Source organism: Temnothorax americanus, unplaced genomic scaffold (assembly GCF_048541705.1).
Source record: "Temnothorax americanus isolate GAGA-0224 unplaced genomic scaffold, ASM4854170v1 Scaffold60, whole genome shotgun sequence".
NCBI classification, from domain to species: domain Eukaryota; kingdom Metazoa; phylum Arthropoda; class Insecta; order Hymenoptera; family Formicidae; genus Temnothorax; species Temnothorax americanus.
The window spans coordinates 100,443-122,944 of record NW_027509752.1 but is presented as its reverse complement, the minus strand read 5'-3'; the positions used below and the strand labels follow the sequence as shown (position 1 = coordinate 122,944).

The following is a 22,502-nucleotide window of genomic DNA, read 5'->3' as shown; positions in this document are numbered from 1 at the left end:
AGGCGAGAACGTATACGCTCTTATTATCGTTAATTATTCCAGAAATGTTTATTGCAAGTTTAAATTTATGCTATTATATATATATATATAATAGCATAAATTTGTGTGTGTGTGTGTGTGTATATATATATGTGTATATGTGTGTATATATATACACACACACACACACACACAATTGTATTATATGACATACATCCGTCCACTTGGAACAATGTTCTATTCGCTATATATATATGTATGTATGTATTATATATATGATTTATAAATTTTTTAATTATTTTTATTTGTTACATATACGTATGACGTATAGTCCGTCCATTTTGCAATAAAACTATATTTACAACTAACAATTGAATTTCAATTTGGAAATTGAAAATCAATATTTGCGAAAATAGAAATTTGGTACTCAAATTCTACATTCGTTATCATTCGTGTAACCATTTTCTCCAAGCTTGCTGAAGCAACACTGAACTCCGGGATTTATCGACGTATCTTTTTTATGATCCATATTATCATATGTGTAGAGGATAACCGATATCTTGCCCGGAGATAAGCAGAATAAAGAAAATAGTTGTATTCGTGAAAACAATTCCAAGACCGCGTGCAGTATAACTGACGCATCGTTCAGGTGCGATTGCACAGTAGTTGCGCTGAAACGTTCGTGCGTATAGCCGATAAAGTTACTGAGGTAGGTACACGTCGTGTTTATCATAAGATTTATAAGTGTTATCAGAGTTAAATGTTTCTTAGTAAGGAACGAAATTGTGTTAGTTGAAATAACATTGTGTATTTGATTGCCATTTTTGCATTCGAATACACGATTCAATCGAACAACGACGTCTCTCAAGTAATCTCTTGTTTTGTATTAATAATTTATTGGATTTACTAAATCCATGTCACTTAACCGGTTTACTGGTAACGTGAAATCAACGTTTTGTGCCAAAACTGGTAAGACCTAGTAATCATGTATTTTACGTGAAAGTATATTTATAAGGGGTTTTTTGGGTCGCTGGTGACGAATCAAGGGTCGAAATTTTAAAATTAAAAATGGCGCATATATGCGTCATTACCAGTTGTGGCACTTTTTTTCCGCGCATATATACGTCATTATCAATGAACTGGTTAAGTATATATGAATTTGGAAATAGTACAAACGATTGCAAAACCACTCGTAAATTGCTATTTGCGCAGTGATTTGCATAAATAAAATTATCAAGCTAAAAATTTAAAATTTTTTGCAGATTAATTTCATACGCATTTAATGTATACAAAATTAACTTTACGACTTAAAAAAAAAATGTAATTTGTACCTAAGTCAATTTCTAATCTTTATTTAACTATAGAAAATAATTGAATCCTATGTAAGATAGTAAGCTAAATGTACCATGCAATGCCTGGACACATACCTATGTCTGGACATTTTCATCATTTTAGTCCTTAAAGTTATAACGCGATTTAAAATCAAAGAGAATCAAAGATAAAAATATGTTTCTTGTTTATCTTTCATTTTAATTCGCGTTATACTCACAACTAAAGTGATAAAGGTATCCAGACACTACGTACAGGTCTTAAGTGTCCTGGCATTGGTACATTTACCTTATGTGTGTTTAATAATTTACATTTTTATTTGCTCGAGATATTTGCTATTAGAAATTTTTGTTTATTTTTATATTGTTATTTCAAATAAATCTCTTTTTAATCTATAAGATTATTAAATATACCTATACATTACAAAAATTATTTTCTAAATAATTTATATATTTTTTTAAATTGCAGATTGTGTAATTTTTTGTGTCTGTAAAATTATAAATAATGTCTTTTAAACATATATTGTAAGTCTCCCCAATTCTAAAATCTAAAACATTACAAATTTCAGAGACAGACTATAATTAATATGACATTTTTTAATAAAAAAATTTTAATTGAGGAAACTTTAAAAATATTACCATTCGTGTAATATGAGGTGCAATCATGCAATCCCGGTAAAATTTTTTAATATGAAAACAATTATATATAAAATTCATATATGTTTTTTTTTCTTTTTGTTAGATAATTTCTGTATAGAAAAAAATAATTAAAAAATTAAAAAATAATAAAGAAAATAATTTTTGCATTGCTTTTTTATAAGTGAAATTTAAGGAAAAATTTGCCCATATATAATTACATATAAATGTAATAATTGATATATAATGTATCTGAAATATGATTATGTATGATGATTATATATATTGTATATATACTACGTTTACGCGAGCGTTACTTCTGTAGTAACTTACGATAATTCACTCGTTTACGCGGGGTGAATTATCATATAGTATATGACGATCTTCTATCGGTCAATTTTGTGCTATCCATATCAGTACTTTGTTTAAAAATGCTCCCCACAAGTGTATTAAAATTGCATTAATTTTGGATGACAAAGAACGCAGCATGGAAATGTGACAAAAAAAAGACATTATTGAAACGTTAAAAAAACAAAAAAGAGAAGAAGAATTCTGGAGACGATGAATTAATTGTACTTCATTAGTACTTATATATTCACTTGGTTTTTCGTCTATTTTAGACGAGAAAGAGGAGCTCACTTTCATGGTTGAGCGTCTGTTGACCATCTAAATATCTTCCGAAGAGTGATCGCGGTCAAGTGACCGTCGCTTAACTTGACCGTGACCGGCAGTGTGAATGCAAACTCGAAAAAGCATTGAATAAATTGAATTTAATGGCAACGATTTTTGACCGGCCCATGACTTGATCGATAGTGAGAATCGACCTTTACTATATGTAAAAAGAAAAAAGAAAAAAAATAACGCAAAAGTTATTTTCCTAATTATTTTTTAATTATTCTTTTTATTATTTTTTTCTATTTTTGTATAAAGAGAGATTATGCAAGAGAAAGAAAACATATATGAAATATGTAACAAATATATATGTTTTTACGTTTAGCGCAAATACTTATCTGTAATGAAAAAAATAATCATGTAATAATATGAAAACGTTGAGGAGAAAGTGAGAAACTCGTCACTGTTACACACGTAGTATATACTATATACTTTTCTTATCAGATATTTTGCTATTGATGGCCGCTATAATGATTGAAGCAAAAATCATTTTTATTATGAATGCGTAGCAATGATGTTAAATGTTACTTTTCTGTGATTTTTCTTTTTTAAATATACACTTGCGTCTGTTCTGTATAGCGACAGTCTAGTGGGAGTCAACTTTGCCGTAGCGCGGAAACAGTTAATAGATAGAAAAGAGATACATGCTACGCGAAAATAAATTTATTAAAAGACTCTGAATCATAGAACTACACGTGATAAACAGAATGAGGGACAATAAGAGCGCAACGCGATGCGCAAATTGCACTGGTCAACAAAATGAGATTTTTTTTTCTTGACTTAAATTCTAGCAAGTCATATCTGGTAGACCTTTTAGCGTTGATTACGAATCGGACCGCAAAAAAATGGCGTATCACGTCAAGTTTTTAAGAAAATCTCTATCAAATATAGTAGCTAATCTTTTTTTTCCGTGATAAAATAAGCATTTTTGATACTTTTTTGTGTGAGTTATATATCTTTCGATGGGGACGTGCTACAGAAAGGAGTGACAGCTCAAAATGAAGCTTAAGACTTATACTTTGTATTAAAAATGCCAGAAGTTTCAAGCAGGAAAGGTTTTCCTGATGAAAAAGTGGTCGAAACATCGCAGTGTTCCCCAGTCATACGTCTTTAATTGTCCGTTAAAATCTTTTAGAAAATTATTCTAATCGTGAAAGTAGATATGTGTAAGTTTTTGTAATCCATCACTTGAGGACAAAATTAGCGACCACAAAAGCTTACACATACCCACCTCTGTGATTTGAATAATTTTTCAAATTTTTATTCACAGTATTTTAATCCGCTATTTTGGATCCTCTATTTTCAATTTTAAAATTTTTACACTTGATGAGTGACCAGACAAACGTATACTAGAGTTCCTATAATAAGAGTTATATAATAAGCCAATGTGGTGACGATTTTTGATTGGTCCCGTCATATGTTTCAGCCAAGTTAGTAAGAGTGAGACAAGCTGTAAGTGGGAGTGAGACAAAGCTATCATGGTCGCCATATGTTTCAGCCAAGAAGTTAGTGGGTGTGAGACAAAGCTATCATTTGGCTGTACATGGCGGCGGTTTGTCCTAACTCTTATTATAGGAACTCTAACGTATACATACCAACTTTCATACTTAAATTAACTTTTTTTTTTAATTTTGATCCTCATGCTCTTGGATTTTCTGGCCAATTTTCGTCATATGTTCTTTCAACGCTTACCTATATTAAGGATAGAATTTTTGAATCTGTCAATCTGGTGCTCCATTTTTTAGAGCACAAAATTTTATTAATTACATTGTATCGCTGAAGATGGCTCAAAGCGAAGCTGAAACGTCTATTTCAATTATGTATATTATTTTTAATTAAAGAATACAATATATGATACCATGACACTGTTCAACACAAAATTTGCCTTGAAATTTTATAAGTCACATTTTATGAGAAACATTTGGAATAAAATAAAAACCGCAAGTCACATTGTTTAATTAGAAATAATATAGTCGTTAAAATTAAATTATTAACAATAATCAAAGAATAATTTTGAAATAAGTAAAAGAGAACGTAAAGACGGATAAACGGTCAATTATGAATAAGTATACTTATTCATAATATACTATTTTTAATTAAAAAATATCGATGTATACGATAATTTATATACTAAAAACCGCGTTATACTCTTATTTCCTTTTATTCTGTTTATCATTTAATGTTTGTGTGTTTCGATTAAATTTTGCTACTGAAGACACTTACATATTCGTGCGTTTAACGCTAATTAGGTATGTGTGATTGGATTTTTTTAAATTACAATCAGGCAGATTCCAAATCTATAATTGTATGATGAAATCTAATATCGAGCAAAAATTGAATCGTATATGAATGGATTCGAAAAACGAGAAATTAGAGAACTATAAAACTTCGCTTCTTGGAACCATTTAACCCAACTGAGAGATCAGATGGATGTTCGCATTTGCAACAAAGTATCGATGATTAACCGTAATAAATATAGACAGAAGTTTACTTGTAGAAACGCCCTTCTATTAGGAGCGAGACAATTATTCGGCCAATTAAATGACAAGAAGCGTCGAAGAAGAAGCGCTGCGCGCCGTCGTCACGTGATTTCTATAAAGGCATTTTAATTAAGTCTTTTTATCTGCCGAACAGTCGCGCGCTGACTGTTCGAGAGACAGCTCGTAAAATTTGTCTTTAACTTGTTTTCACACTTGCAAAAACATGGATTTTTCTTTGACAAAACTCATCGTGGTAAGTCCGCTATTTCACAAATCGTGTCGGCCGCATGTATACATCGTTTTTTTTTACGAATTGCTTTTACGAATCACATTCATAGAAAATATCAATGCTAAGCGAGAAGACAGTGTATGTTCAAATTAATTATTTATCGCACGTGTATGGTTCTTTTCTAGCTGTATAACATGAAGTTGAAATTACGTAGCGTGTATGAGGCATTCAGTCGCAGAAAAGTGGTGGATTCCACTCAAGAAAGTATATTGGCGAGGGTCTTGTCGACTCTCGATCTCACAGCTCTAGGAATTGGCTCTACTCTGGGCGTAGGTGTATACGTTTTGGCAGGATCCGTCGCGAAATGCCATGCCGGTCCTGCCGTGATCATTTCATTCGCTATCGCCGCGATAGCGTCGATGTTCGCAGGTACGCATTTACACTGATACGTGAAAAGTCGGCGAACGTTGTCGATTTCCTTCCTTTATAATGAAACATTCGATTAAAACATAATTTTGGATCTTCAACAAATCTTAACTCTTCTGTTAGGCAGCTTTATGTGAAAAAACGTGTCTCAAAGAAACTATCCGAAATTAAATTATATTATCAAATAATGAATGCGTAGTCCGTATCTTCCAGTCCTTTAATCTCGCTGCTGCCTGAGCAAATTTTAATCCCGGCGACATGATTACTGCACGCTTTGCAGAATATGATATGAAAATCGCTGACGTTGTTTTGAAGCGCGACGACCGAGATAAATTTTTTTCGTTCTAAAAATTCCATTACCATACGTGGTTTAAGGATTTCTGGGAAACAAATAGACAGCGACAATTAATCGATAATTTAAAGATAACATTCATGATTAGTCGTTTCGCGTACTGATAAGTATCGATTTATAATATGATAATGATGATTAATAAGCGCGGAATGCGATTATCATAAACATATTATTCAAGTGGTATCTGTCTATCTCTTTAACATTTTTGCTAAAATAAATTTAGATGAAATAAAGCTTTACCGATTCATGTTATATTAATTGGAAAAAACTATAATGCTTTTATCTATTAAAATATCTTTGAAACTAATTTGTCAATCACGATTTTGCCTTCAATATTTTGTGTGACAGATATAATAATATAATTTGTTTGTCAAATTAGTACATTCTTTAAAGAATTATAGTTATATTATATATTAAAAGTATGTAAAATTATATATGATGTAAAATTATGATGAAGCAGAGAAAGAAAGTTTACTTATTGTGACTTTAAGCAACTGATGAAAACTGATATACTAAGTCATTTTTAACGATTCAGATGGGTCGCCACTGCTCCTACTCAATATGTTAATTTAATTAAAACAATGTTAATTTGACTAAACCAATGGAGTTAAAATAATCAGAGAGGTCTCGCGCGTACACTTGGCGCGAGACAGTATCGTCTCTTGACACTGTTTTGTGTTAAAATTTTTAAATAAATTTCCATAAACATAGTTTATGGAAACGTAGTTAAAAATAACAAAGTGTTATTTATTTCAAGGTATTAGTTTACATTTCATCCGCGCAGTATTATACATGATAAAGACTTTGCAAATTTGTGAATAGAAAACGCACGCATTTGGTCGATAAAAATATTGCAAACAGTATTTTCGCAGTATTATTTCTAAATTTTGTGGTATTCTTCTCACAGGTCTCTGTTATGCCGAATTCGGTGCGCGGGTGCCCCGCGCCGGATCCGCGTATATTTACAGCTACGTGACAATGGGCGAGTTCGTGGCGTTTCTCATGGGTTGGACCCTGATTCTGGAATACGTGATCGGTTCGGCCAGCGTGGTGCGCGCTCTCAGCACATACGTCGACGTGCTCTTCAACGACAGCATGAAAAACTCATTCGAATCGGTGATGCCTATCAATGTTGACAGTCTGTCGTCATATCCAGATTTTTTCGCACTCGCCGTCACTCTAATATTCTCAGGTGATAAGAGAATTTTTTTTTATTTTCAACAAATCAAATCTCGCGCGTTTTATGTTTTATTGGATAAAATAGTTCTGATAAAGCTGATTGAAACGCGTATCTCGTAACACAAATGCTCATATATACTCTGCATTAATAATTCATTGGTTCGTTACACAATTGCTTGATATAATAGATAGTAAAAACAGGTGAATTTCGTAACACAAATGCTCATATACTCTGTATTAATAATTCATTGGCTCGTTACACAATTGCTTCATAATAGTAAAAACAGGTGAAGCAATATACAATTCTCTTCCTAGCCGCTCTTGCTTTCGGAGCTAAGGAATCCTCAATGGCGAATAATATATTCACTCTGGTGAATCTTTCTGTTGTACTTTTCGTCATAATTGCCGGTTCCTTCAAAGGTAAATGCCCTTTTTAACTGATCTTTTATAATATCGAGTTAATAAGTTAACTTGCTAACTAATTATTTATAAACTCTTCCAAATCTTATAATATCTTTTAATAATATAGTTTGCAATTTTTTGCTGTATATTATACTATTTATATTATTAATTTATGATAATAATAATATCATTAATTTTAATATATCACAGATACCTATAAAATATTAGAATTATTACATATATGTATTTACAAATTCATAAGTTGAGATATACATATACGTACAGCAGTAAAATTTGCAACGATTTATAGCCGACATTAATAACTGGAAAACGGAACCCACTTGTGGCGACTGCAAGGACTGCTCTGTATGCTCGCACTGCAAGTCCGGGCAAGGGGGATTCATGCCTTATGAGTTATCGGGCATAATAACAGGGGCGGCTACGTGCTTCTATGGATTTATCGGCTTCGATTGCGTGGCCACCACAGGGGAAGAAGCCAAGAACCCGCAGAAGTCCATCCCCATAGCAATCATCGCGTCGCTAACAATCGTCTTCTTCGCGTACTTCGGCGTTTCCGTGGTGCTCACCACCGTGCTACCGTTCTACGAACAAAATGCCAAGGCACCGTTCCCGCATATGTTTACTGTGATAGGATGGGATTGGGCCAAGTGGTTCGTGACAATCGGAGCGATTAGCGGACTGTGCGCCAGGTAATTTTTCATTCTTCGTCACGTTAATCCTTTAGAGAAAGGGTGGAATTTCTTTTTTTAATAAAGCAAATGGTTCTCACATATTGATCTTAAATGCGCATTCAACTCACGCACGTGAGTCCTATCCTGAAAAATTGTTCTGATATTTATTCCATCAAATGCAATATATAAGGAGCAAGTCTACTGCTTTTCATTAGTTTACAAATGTAATGATTTTAACAAAATTTGACTTAATTTACAAACATATTTCGAAAATTTTTTGATAAATTATTAACCTTAGGAGCAGGCTCTTATGCACTTTTCTATTTTATATCCTTGTAACTCGATCGAATCCTAATAAAAATTTTTAGACCACAATTGATATTTAAGGATAAAAAGTTACTCTTTCCAAAAATCTACTCAATAGATAAACAAAATTGATTAGAACCTGATTTACAAGGAATTAATCCATTAAATAACAGTTAATCTATATATCTTATTAAAGGATCTTTTATTGAAATAGGGACAAACATTATTTTTCCTTTACTGACCAATTACTTCAGTCTATTAGGTTCGATGTTTCCATTGCCGCGAGTGATTTATGCCATGGCTTCAGACGGACTGGTCTTCAAATGGATGGGCAACATAAACTCGCGATTCCATACTCCGATCATGGGCACGCTTTCTGCTGGGCTACTTACAGGTTTGTAATTAACAAAACAATTACTAATTGCTTAATATTATATAATTACTTATATAATTATATAATTACTTTATGACGTATTACAGGCGCTCTAGCTACGATATTTGAACTCGAACCACTGGTTAACATGATGAGTATCTGTACGTTGCTTACATACTCAATTGTTGCAGCTTGTGTACTTATCCTACGGTAAAGAAGATTTGAATTTATAATTTAACTAATTTTGTTTAAGTATCGTTATAGTTTAATTGATTTTTAAAAATATTAGTTGGATTGAGATTAAAACATCAAATTAAACAGCTTAATAAATAATATAATAGAACCTCTTTTTTATCGATAATAGATACATCTTTATCTCTCTTTTGTAGATACGAAGAAAGCGAAGCATACGAGAAGAAAGGCGATCGTAATCCACGGACTTTCATATTTACCGTAAAACAACTAGTAAGCGCGAACAAATTAAATCACTCTACGAAACTTACAGCGCAAATCGTTACCGCCCTCGTATGCTGCTACGGTAAGACCCGTCATTATTTTCACGAACATACGCTTTTCGAGATGTCTCATATATTTTCAAATTCTTTTGCAGTCATCTTTTGTATTTGTACGGCCATTTTGTTATCAAGGTATATAACAGAGATCGGCGAGGGAAGAGTACTTTTCGTAGTGCCACTTGCAATTTTAGTCGTTGCACTCGTATTCACTCTCAGTTTTATTTATTTTCAACCAGTCTCCGACAAGAAGCTCTCATTTTCGGTATGTATTGTTGCTATTTTTTTGTTAATATTGACTTGTTAATTTTTAATTAACGACGTTAATATGCACGAGGACGTTTATATCATTTATTTGTTCATTTCTATTATTATTGAATACTATTTATTATTATGTTAAATATCTTATCTCAAATTCTTCAATTTTAATTAATTTTATTATTAATTAATATTTTTAAATTGTTTTAGTTGGTATATTTATAATTACTAGCTAAATAGTGTGTTAGAGAAGTAGATAGTGATAATCATCAAGTAATTTTGAAATATTGTTTACATTAGGTACCGCTAGTGCCATTCTTGCCAGGATTCAGTATTCTTATTAACATATATCTTATGTTTACGTTGGATGCAAACACATGGATACGATTCTCTGTGTGGATGGCAATTGGTGAGTGCACTATGAGAAGATACATAAATATATGCGTTTATATAATTACATTGATATACAATATCTTGGATTATCTTACGTATTATTGCAGGCTTGGGAGTATATTTCTTCTACGGAATGTGGCACAGTAATATACGACAAAAGAAATTGCCGCCGAGATCAACTGACAATGACAGAGACAAGAATCATGTCTTTTCCCCTATTACATAATAAAAATAGGGACAGTCTATTATATATATAAAATATCTTGGTACATAATAATTTATTAATTTGACTCATCAATTAGATAATTTTTAAAAATAACGTAGTATTACATTTATTATACTTGGAAAATATTCATTATATATATATATATAGTCCAATAAAACTTTAAAATAAAGAAAGTATAAGTATATTTATTATCTGTTCACATTAGGTTTGAGAATATTACACCGATGTACAAGATATAATAAAAATTTTGATTGTTTTAATTATTAATATACTTGAACTTATGGTTTATAGATTCATATTTTAAAAGAAGACCAAAATCAATGGTCAAAAAATCATGACAATTATATCAAATAAAGATAGCCAGTTTAGTCAAATAAAAAATCATTAATATACTTGCTGTTATTTATGTTTCAAAATTTCGTTAAATTCCACATTAGGCATATAGATATGATATTCTCAGATTTAATGCAAGAAGAATAGATAATAGATATACATATATTTATCTTATGATAAGTCTGGTTTTTAAATATAGAGCATTTAAGTATTCCAAGTATTATTAATGTAAGAAAATCGATGCATTATTACTTTCACATAAAATCAACAATAGTGAGAAAGAAAATAAATATGCTCTGTATAGAAATTATTAATTATATGACATATAAATATTTTTATATACGTATATATTAATTTAGGTACAACAAAAATGTTACAATGTAAGTAGAATAGAAACATTTTATATTTGTCGTATTGTTTGTACTCTATTTCTCACAAAATTATTTGTTTTATCTTATAGAGTCCTACTGATAAATATAGATTTCAAACAATACGACGAAACAAAAGTCAAATAACGATTCGAGATTTTTATAGTTTAATAAGAGTTTTGTGTGCGCGCGCGCGTGCTCGCGTTGCTTCTATCACTGCTCAATGTTTTTTTTTGCTATTTTAAAATGCTATTTTGCATTTTCACTCTTTATATTTTATACGGTTTCATATTCGTATATATTAATAAGAAAATATGAAATAAAAAAGGACATTTATTGTTAAATTCCCGATATTAATATTTCGACAGGCTTTCGAAATAAGACATCTGGAAATAAAACACGATTTGTGTAGATGTAAACGTTCTTTGTTTGAACAAAACGATAGATCATATTTTGCGTCTGGATCTCTAGCTGTGGATCTAATGAGTATCAATATAACGATAAATGATTGACATCTAGTTTAATATTATCCTGCCAGTAATAAGTGAGAATAACAAGATTTTCGGATCAAAATTTCGATTTTTGAAAGATTCTATTATGATTTGAAAGAAATACATGAAAGAAAGCATTTTTTTAAAATAATAATTTAAAACAATAAAAATTATATGCGTATATAACAGTATAAGCACCCATACCCATAACCATCGCATTATTTGTTAAACAATCGGGTGGCAACCGACGTGGCGGATTCAGAGGTCGTGGTGGCAGGAAGATACACAACAGTCGAGATATTCAAGCTAGTGAGCGGAACGGACCAGGCGGTCGTTCATTACACGGAGGTGACAGCAATAATAAGAAAAACAACGAAGAAGACTTTAAGTGCCATAAGTGTGGAGGACTAAATAATTTAAGGATTGTTAAAAAATAACTGCCGCCTGTAAGTATCATGAGATTCCCATGACGTGAAACCGCGTAGCGCGATTCAATTAATAAAGTCAAGTTACTGTCAAATTAAGAACACGATGGAATTTCGAAAACATCGAAATTTAGTATTGCGCGCACAATATGTTCCACGAATGCATAAATCCTGCAAAATACATGTACTAATAAATGATTTATCATCGCTCTCCGTTATTTAAATCATTCGATTCAATAATTCACGTATCTCCGCGTGCTTTTAATTCGAGAATAATGTACGTATTACGTTGAAATTGGGTGCAGAATTTAAAATGCGACGTGAGACATATTACAAAAGGTAAAAAAAGGTGCCAAGTACACGCAATGTATTTTGTAAATTCAAAAATCCAACCTAAAAGTGGTAGCTTTATTTCTTCTTCACAAAATTATATTACTTAACTTAACTCAAATGACATATGTATTTCAAAAAAAGGTATTGTTTCCCTTGCTTTTACGATGATTATCATTCTGGTTCATGCAATATTGACATGAAAAACGACTGTATACAATATATTTTAAACTATATATTTCATATCATATAATTCACTTTTAAAAATTAAACAATATTTTTATTAATATCATTTTTGCGCTGTATTTTCTCGTAATTTTCAAAAATATAAAACCATTTTTTTCCTACCTGACGTTTTTCATTTTTGTACCAATATTCAAAATAAGAAGATGTAAGTTTTTCATTGAAAACAAAATTGAAAACGATTAAATATTAATTAGCATAGATTTGATAAATTTTACATTAAAATTAAAATTATGTGTACATAGCGCGCTCGGAATTCTTCAAGTACAGTACAGTACAAAAAAAAAAATCCGTTAGCCTGAAGGTCCCCTTGTTAGTGGAAGGTACGATTCCAGCATATTTCTAATATATGGACGCTCTTAAGACACAGCATTACATGTGTCATCGAGGGCTCGGTCATCAAGATTTACGACGCAGTTAAGGGAAATAGGTTTCAAAAAACGACCCAACATATGCATCCAATTCCCAGCAATGTAAAAGAATACGTTGTATAAACCTTTCACTTATGAAAGGATACAGTTGTGCAAGAAGTTCTGCTTAAAAAAAAACAGGTCTTAAACTTACCTAGAGATGCACAGTATCTCAGGTTATGTACATTTTTTGTTAAAGCACTTTTTTAACTTTTATAAGTGAAAGATTACAGCGTATTCTTGTACAACAGCAATTAGAAGCAGATGTTGGTCGTTTTTTTGTTGAAGTAAAGCCTATTGTTCCCTGTCGACCCTGCCGTAAAGCTGTCCGAGTTGTCAATAACATATGTAATGCTGTGCCTTAACAGCGTCCCTATATCAGAAATATGCTGAAACCATCGTACCTTTCACCAAGTCGTTATTAAAGTATTTTCCTTAATTACTAAATAAATTTTATTTTTAATTAAACACTAAATTTTCTATTATTAATGTATATTATAAATGTGAAACCGTGCAAGAAATTCAGCTAAAAAGAACAAGCTTTTATTTGCATAAATACTCCGATGGGATAAAGTGGATTTTATTCTTCGAATAGATGTAAACTTTAATATCTGATAATAAGCATTATATGCATCATAATTTGAATTAAAACATGTATCAATATATTTTTTTACACAAAATATGTTTTATCAAAAAAATTGGCGACAGTTTTGTAATTTTTATTATACACTTAACAGCAAAATTAAAAGATCACTAAACTTCTGCAGAAATTGTTTGATCTTTGAACTTACATTTTTGTAAAAAATATCGTACAACAATCTTTTTGGAGTCATTTTAAAGAGTCTCTATTTTTACCTTTATAAATTGATTTTATTCAAAGATGATTTTACACTAAGAAGCGAAATGGAAAATTCAAGAAGAATTTAAATTTTAAAAACTTTGCGAAGTTAAACCATTTTAAATGGTTTAAGTTACACAAATTTTTTTGCAACTGAAATTAAGATAAATTTAAAGTTTAAAACTTGCCCTTTAAAACTGCGTATTAAAAATTGACCTGCGATTGGAGGAAATGGAGGAAATTTTAGGGAAAGTGCTGGGAACTAAATACACATGTTGGGTCGTTTCTTTTGTTGAAGCGATGCCTATTATCCCCTAATTGTCGTAAAGCTTGAAGGCCGAGCCGTCGATGACACCGTGTAATGCCGCAAGTATCGTGCTCCAATGCGTAATAGAATTGAACGAAGATTCTTGCTTATGCAAGATAATGTTCATCCTCATACAGCGCAAAATACCCGTCGCTTTCTCAGGTAAAATGACATGACATCTCGACAAATTTGACATCTTAACAAATTTATTTGCAAACACTAATCAGATAGGGTGAATTTTATTTTTCAAATAGTTTTAATATTTAAAATAAGTGCATGTATCAAATTTAAATTAATATATGTATCAACATATTTGTACATAATATACATTTTGTCGAAAGAATTTAACGTCTTTTTTTATTATTCTTTAATAAGATAATTTTATAAAGTTTTGTTATTTTTATTGCTTTATTATCAACCAAACTTCAGAAACAGATTTATTTAAGTATTATTAAAGCGATTCTTGAAAGAAACCATAAATAATTAGCAAGATGTTACTTTTAATACTCAAATAATCAAATAATAATTTAAAAAATCATTAGCTACAGTAATGACATCCCGATAATGTCGACGAAATTGTTAACGATTGCCAGCAAGCGAGCTATGATATCGACACGTTTCCTTTTTTCTATATCGCTTATTTGCTACAACAATGACATAACTCAGAAAACAAAATTTTCCAAAAAAATAAGTTTGAATGCTTTATATCATTAAAATTTTTAACATTATTCTTTTATAAATGCGTTTTTTCTGCAATAACTGATTGTAAAAAACAAAAATGTCTAATATATATTAGCTTTTCATTGTGTATTGAATTTTCACCCTTTTTTTGCAAATAGTTCAAAAATGACAATTTTTGAGTTATGTTATTGTTGTAGCAAATGAGCGATATGTTTATTTCATGTCAATAAGATAAAACCGAGAGAGAAACCTTCCAGACGACAAAATTCAAACAGTTAAACCAGATGAGACAAAGTTTTTATCAATTTCGTCTGATCCGCGGCAATAATCTCGGCGCCGTCGTATGCCAAAAGTTTTTAGTTTCAAAGAAAATCTTAATAAAAAAGTATATCTGTCTAGAGTTAATTCTTTTTCCGTCTCCGAGATTTCGGAGCGATTTTTAGCATCGGACACACGAGACTTTAGACACGTAGTTCTGACAAAAAAGTACATTTTTATTTCTGCGCAGCAAATTATGACACAAATATTATATGTCCATAATTTAACACAAAATAAAGAAAAGTTTGATGTAATGTGAATGAAAATTTTATGTATAATAGACATCTGTATAATGTTAAATATAAATGAAAAGGAAATTTTTTTAACAAAACTACATTATGTTAACCTTACGATTAAATATAAAATGTGTTATTTTTACATTTGATTTATTTAAATATAAATTTAACACAAAAAAAACAAGATAACATAATCAAAATTAGTTAAACTAACACATATATATAAGCATGGTAGATTTTTTAACACAAAAACTTTAACAAGGTTCATTTTTAACAAAAATACACAAAATTTTTTACTGTGTGTTTCCACAAAAATTTCTAAGTAACCCAAAGATTTGGGTATGTCGGCAACTTCTAGTAATAAAAGAGAAAGAGCGGTAGCTGACTCAGCAAAAACCGGAATGGTCAGGACCCAACATTGAATTCACCAATGGGCAGCCGTAGACGCAGGATCAAACTTGTGTCACGTGAAAAAATCCTACCAATCGAAAACCTTAGCTCGCCAAGAGCGGAAACCACATCCATAACGAAACCCATCTCCACTCTCTCATTCTGTGGTGAGACATCCTCGGGCTCGCACGTGGAGAGTTCGCAGTGCCGGTTTATCACGGTTTATAACAAGTATATTTTCCATCTTGGATTTTGTACTTGACTTGGTGACTTATTGAAGACAAAGATCGCTTGCACGGCAAGGTGAAATCTTCCATCGATTATTTATCTCTGGACATTTTTCTAGCTTGAAGCAAAAATCTTCAAGATTTCTCACTTAAGAGATTGGCATATGACGGTTGCCCTGCAAAGGTTATACTGGTTATAAAATTCCACAAAGAAGAAATTTTACTACACAAGGTAAATTTTTTTTACATCCAATCGATTCTAATGTCTCGTGGGTGCCGCAGAATTAAACGACAACGCGGCGACGAAGACGCTAACAGCAAAACGGCCAAAAATAGAAAGTTAAACGTATAAGTTTAACATTAAACTGTTTTTCCAACCAAATACTTGTAAAATACGTTACTTTTCAATTTATTGCTTGTCGTTAAAATTAACAAAATCCACCAAGAGTATGGCGTCACGTGCTAGCGTCACAAGAGTAAAGTATGTTTAAAAGATTATTTGCTGAATTAATTTTGGTGTTACATTGATTCTATTATTTATTGCTCTCAAAATATTTAATCCTGAATTTATTGCTCGTTGTATAAGTCAACAAATTCTACCAAGAGTGTGGCGGGATGCTAGCGTTGGTCTTGAAATAAGATCTGACTATGGAGTGCATTCCGATTCCCCACCTAAGGCCCAGTTCAACAGTGGCCAGTTAGCTTAACCAGTAGTTAACTCTCACTCTCCGTCTCTATCTAACCTTTGAGTTAAAAAGAGACAGAGAGTGAGAGTTAACTACTAGTTAAGCTAACTGGCCACTGTTGAACTGGGCCTAAGTGCTGAAAATCTATAGTGCATATAATATATAACATACTACAAAAGATTTTTAGCACTCGGGTGGGGAATCTGAACGCAGCCATGAATATCAGCCTAAATGTAACCGGCAAGTTGCGCACTCTGCAGTATCGATCAATACTAATATAAGAACGATACATCATCTTCGCTCGAATCTATTTACATGCCTGCGCGAAGTCGGAATGTCGGAAAGCGAACACGTGTAACGGTTCGGCAAGAAGTAAAATTATCGGCTGAAATCGGCGCAATCGACGTTTATTCTTTAAACTGTTTTGGAGTAAACTATTCACTAAATTTATACGACCACTGCTAGAACTATATTTTTTACTTTTGTGTGAAACATGATTCGACTCAATAAAGTGTTCATTTTTCTTGTTTACTTTATCACGTGGCGTACGCTTATTCCAGTGAAATCCATATATCTCAACAGAAAGAATATAAAAATAACATCAGGTGGACTTCTAAACCAGGTAATAGCAATAATGAAACCGATGCAACGAATTTATATACATTCAAATTAAAGCTAAACAAACTTATACGTCATGTATAAAATCAATTTAAGCGCTAATTTTTTTGTCTCAATTACGGAAAATTATAGATATTATTTTTTCAACTCCAAAGTCTAGTGAGGCAAATTTATTAATAGAAAGAATATTTTGCAATGTTATCTTTTTCAAGTGTTTGGATACACATCGGTCAACTGCTATAAAAAAACTTTGTTGTGTGAAATGCTTTCTAAATCATTTAACGTCGGAATGTAAAAAAGCTTGAATTCTCCAGCTAAATGTGTTGCAAACTGCTCTAATAATTACCTAGTGAATTATATGAAATACTTGTCATATATTAAGTATACACAAAAAGAACGGACGGATATGCTCTTTCTATAGGACTTACAAATACTGTACATAAATTCAACAATGACAAAAATTTGCATGCAAAAACGTTTAACTTCTTCTGTTTTTCCTAAGACCTATCCCACTTATAACAAACCGTTAAACTTTATTTCAAACTCGGCATCAATTTGTAGATCAACGTAACATTCAACACCGAAAACATACGTCAAAGCTTTCATCATTCATTGTGCATATTATAGTGTCCTTATTTAAGGACACCTATTTCTTTGCAGTTTTTCTATGTTTTTACTTATTTCACAATTGATTTGTGTAACATATTTGATATCGTTATGTTTCTAATTGTAAGACTTGTACATACGTGTACATAAACAACATGTAATACGTAATTATGAAAAATATGCTATTATTTTTCCGTTATTTTTTTTCCTTTACCGCTGATAAAACTAAATGCATTTATCATTTTTAAAATAAAATTTTATTACCAGCGGAATTTCATACTTTGCAAGATTCTCTTGTAAGAATTGTAAAAAATTATTTATATTTAACTTATATTTGCGGTATATTTATATATTGTTAAAAGGATCGAACATATTTTCGATGCAATTGGGCCGCGAGGCTGACTGCTACGTGCCTGCCGTTAGTCTCGTGGCACGGATTCGATCCGCATGGGGTTGTCGATCACGCCGTCCCGCGTAGTTGATCACGCGTCGATGCCGCCCCACGCACAGGTGCGCGCATGCCGACATTGTCGAGAATCGAATTACGGCGCAACTCCAGACGCGCAGTGTCTTTGTTCGCGAAAATTGTGCCTACAGCGCAACTCCGTTAATCGTCGGATCTCTGCCCCGTTTCCGTCTCTCGAGAACTCTCCCGGCGGAAGAGAACGACCTCGAGACAGACTTGTTTCACACGTCTTCAAATTAAGTGATTTCGGCATTACGGCAAACATTCTGTGTATGTACGTGGTTTCTCCACCGATTTGTGCGCGGCATCGCCGCCCAATAATTTCAGCAAAGCGCGTGAGTGTCAAGGGACTCCACATTCTTTAAGTCGTAAAAGTGACGATTCGTGCATGCTCAACCACGGGATAAGTACGACATCAGATTTTGAGTCGTTACGGGCGCTAAAATGCAACCTACGAGAGTGACCACTCTGCTCACCAAGTGAGCTCGCCTCCGATCACTGTCATTGTGTCGCGTTCGCTATCGTCGTCTGCCTCGCGGACAAGATCTCCGTTCGACTGCAAGATTTCCGTCGTAAGGGCAGAGAGAAGAATGAGAGACGACACGGGCCGGTTTTAGGTGATCCGCGAACGCGATACGCCCTCTGGGATCGACGTAAAACGTGCACATGAACTACGTAGCCACCGTCCACGTTTGGGCCACGGGGTAACACATACGTGCACGATTTAGGTTGCGTTCCGTGCTAATGTCGGTAACGCAAAGTTATTGATTTTTCGTTATGTGAGCGAGCGAGAAGGTATAAGAGTGAGCGAGATGACAATAAGAGCGAGCGAGACAGTAATTGTCTTTTATTTCTCATATTTATATTTTACGACGTTTGTTATTGCGAATGATTTATGAAAATCATTGATATATAGTACGTGTGTTATGTTACTTTTTAGTTTTAGTAGTGTACTTTTAGTAGTAATACTTTTAATAGTTTAGTTATTATAGTTGTAGAATAACGTGCGCAACACTTAATATGCTTATGTTAATAGCAGCATATAATAAATCTAAATGTACTTTTTTAAATCTTTATTATAATTTGCATCTTATTACGCATCATTGATAACAAGAAAATGCATGATTTTACAATTTCGTAGCATGATCACATATTACAACTTTTTATATATTCCGTGACAAGACCTGCTAGTCTACGATTTATGCAATTATTTCAATTGTGATTGAAAAATTTATGCTTATTTTTCTCATTACTGGAAATTCATACTCGTTGCAAAGTAACATAACTTGCAAACATATATGCCTCTATTGAGACATAATGGATGCAATGTCATGATACAATGTAGAAAGTATTTCTGTCCACAATGACGGAACGATAAGATGCAATAAAACAATAATAGATTTAAAAAAGTATTGTATTTCATATTTTGTACAAAATTAATATGTAAAAAGCATTATTTACATTATATTTTAAAATAATTCTGCGTTCTATGTTATTTTATTGCTTACTTTTTTACGCTTATGTATTGCAGTTATTTTTATTCTATCTTGCTACAATCTTGTAATTATTTCTTATTTGTTTAACAAATTACTCATTTTACCCTGCTTAAAAAAAAAAAAAAAATGCGTGTACATACATCGTCGCGTTAGAAAAAGTATGACCGGTGGACGACTGGATGCAAGATGCAACATATAAACAGTATAATATATGTATAAGTGTCACAGTAGTACTATAAGAAGTAATAAGTTCGTAATTAATTCGTTAATAAGAGCGAGTAGGACAGTAACAGGAGTGAGCCAGATAAGAACAACGGCGCGCAAGGAAAAGACTCGATGCTCGATCTTCGATCAGATCCCCATCCCCGAGCCTTCTGCATGTGTTATTCTCATCTCGCTCACTCCAATTACTGTCTCGCTCGCTCTTATTGTCATCTCGCTCACTCTTATACCTTCTCGCTCGCTCACATAACGAAAAATCAATAACTTTGCGTTACCGACATTAGCACGGAACGCAACCTAAATCGTGCACGTATGTGTTACCCCGTGGCCCAAACGTGGACGGTGGCTACGTAGTTCATGTGCACGTTTTACGTCGATCCCAGAGGGCGTATCGCGTTCGCGGATCACCTAAAACCGGCCCGTGTCGTCTCTCATTCTTCTCTCTGGTAAGGGCATCAAGTCGATGCTCGTCAAGATTTCCGTCTCGCGTTTGCGGCAGACAACCGACGATTCAAGATTTCCGAGTGATTTGAACTACGACAGTGTCCGTGAAATTCACAACGAGTTCCCGGTGCAAATCAATACCAATTGCCGACGTCGTTTCTTTTATCCGCAGCCCTCCCCTCGTTTCGCGCTTTTTCTGAGTGGTGCCGATTGCGCTCCGCGGAATCTCCGGCCGAGCACGAAAAAAAATGCATCTATCATTTCTAAAATAAAATTTTATTACCAGCGGAATTTCATACTTTGCGAGATTCTCTTGTAAGAATTTTAAAAAATTATAATTTATATTTAAGGTATTGTGGTATATATATATATATATTTTTTTTTAAATTTATATATAATAGTTTTTTTTATTAAAAAACAGCAAAAATTTTTTTTATATCTGATCTGCTATTTTGTATTTTGAAATTTTGACTGCAGATTTAAAATAGAAGAAGTCTAAAAAAGTTTTATACGTATACAAAAAATTTATATTTAAATAATAAACCATATAGTGTAAATATATAATAAACCTTCCCCCGCATAATTAAACTAAAGAAACTCCCAGCGTGAGACCTAACTGCTTGAATCGAGATGCTTGGTTATTCTGCACGATTGATTCATTTAAAATTGGCGCAGTTTTACATGCGCGTGTGACTACTGAGCATGCGCATGTGGCCGCAGAGCACGTTCAGTCATGTCGTCGGTATGACAGGTTGAGGCCGCAGGGGGAAGTGATCCGCGCAGTTCCTTGGGCCCAACGAACCTACGGCATCAACCCGAGTTCAAGGCATCGCGGACATACACATACAATTACACATACGCACATACATATACACCTGGCCATATTGCCTTGAAAATAGAGGCAGGTGCCAGTATTAGAAAGAAGAAGAAGTCGGTATGACAGGAATCATAACCTAATTCCTGTCAACTTTAACGATTAATATCTCGCGTCGCGGGGCAGAGCGACACTTTTTTCTGCCAGATTCGTTCGTTTCGTGCAAAAACGCGTCGAATAAGCCTAAGTTCATCAAAATCGGAGGTGAGGGGTGTGAACTGAATAATTACCAGTAGATCTTTTCGTTAAAAAGCAGCAAAAATTTTTTCTATATTGTATCTGTTATTTTATATTTTGAAATTTTGACTGCAGATTTAAAATATAAGAAGTCTAAAAAACTTTTATAAAAAAATTTTATATTTAAATAATAAACCATAGTTATATATATATATATATATATATATATATATATATATATATATATATATATATATATATATATATATATAATCTTGTTCCATTTTGCTGCCATATATTAAGTGCACAACTTTAATTTATTAAACGATTTTAGATTTGCAATTAGCAACCCCAAAAATCTTTATATACTAAAATTTAGCTAAATATGTTTCAGAAATGCGACAAAGTGTTAAATAGGTTTTTGCAAGTTTTTCGCTATTCTGGAATTAATTGTTGATTCAATATCAGTTGTTCAAGTGTATAGTTTGCATTTTTACATGTTAATCAATTAATTGCAGGTAGAAGGCTTGATCCTGGGGATTGCACTGAGGAAAGTTTATTCATTCCGGAGCCAAAAACTGCCAAGTGTCAAGTATTCGAGAATCCTTGCGAAGCTACAAGGCTTCAGAGCGATGCAGAGCAAATCAAAGATTTCAACAAGTAGTAAGTCTTATAAATTTCTTCTATTTTTTTCTCTTTATTAAAGTAGGGCATCGAACTCTCGAATATATGGACATTATTCACCACTTATAGCATCTTCTTTCTTTATTTTTATCCTCTACGATTTCCAACATTGTTCTTTACTACTATCGCGGGTTGACTTACAAGTAACACTACACAAGTGTCACTCGCCGATTTTTTTGAAACTGCACA

General features: G+C 32.6%; 1 protein-coding gene and 1 long non-coding RNA gene across 7 annotated transcripts in view; one reads left to right on the top strand and one right to left on the bottom strand.

The window, feature by feature from the left end:
- The window catches only part of LOC143905392 (cationic amino acid transporter 2), a 30,302-nt gene extending 8,010 nt beyond the window's left edge, over positions 1-22,292 (top strand). For 2 of the 6 annotated variants that reach the window (XM_077420808.1, XM_077420814.1), the window contains 12 exons: positions 5,510-5,753; positions 7,010-7,294; positions 7,597-7,701; positions 7,994-8,393; positions 8,936-9,075; positions 9,162-9,264; positions 9,444-9,592; positions 9,665-9,831; positions 10,125-10,233; positions 10,325-12,081; positions 15,782-17,348; positions 22,148-22,292. In XM_077420808.1, the coding sequence (XP_077276934.1) occupies positions 5,510-5,753; positions 7,010-7,294; positions 7,597-7,701; positions 7,994-8,393; positions 8,936-9,075; positions 9,162-9,264; positions 9,444-9,592; positions 9,665-9,831; positions 10,125-10,233; positions 10,325-10,443 (1,821 nt within the window). In that variant the 3' untranslated portion in view covers positions 10,444-12,081; positions 15,782-17,348; positions 22,148-22,292. Of the gene's footprint in view, positions 1-524; positions 5,349-5,509; positions 5,754-7,009; positions 7,295-7,596; positions 7,702-7,993; positions 8,394-8,935; positions 9,076-9,161; positions 9,265-9,443; positions 9,593-9,664; positions 9,832-10,124; positions 10,234-10,324; positions 12,082-15,781; positions 17,349-22,147 lie in introns of those variants that run through there. The other 4 variants (XM_077420809.1, XM_077420812.1, XM_077420811.1 and 1 more) reach the window with 4 other exon arrangements.
- LOC143905394 (uncharacterized) lies at positions 7,728-9,063 on the bottom strand. Its single transcript, XR_013259181.1, has 3 exons — positions 8,924-9,063; positions 7,967-8,285; positions 7,728-7,897 (listed from the first exon to the last, which is right to left on the bottom strand). It is a non-coding gene; the product is annotated as an uncharacterized LOC143905394 (long non-coding RNA).
- Positions 22,293-22,502: the final 210 nt, after the last annotated feature.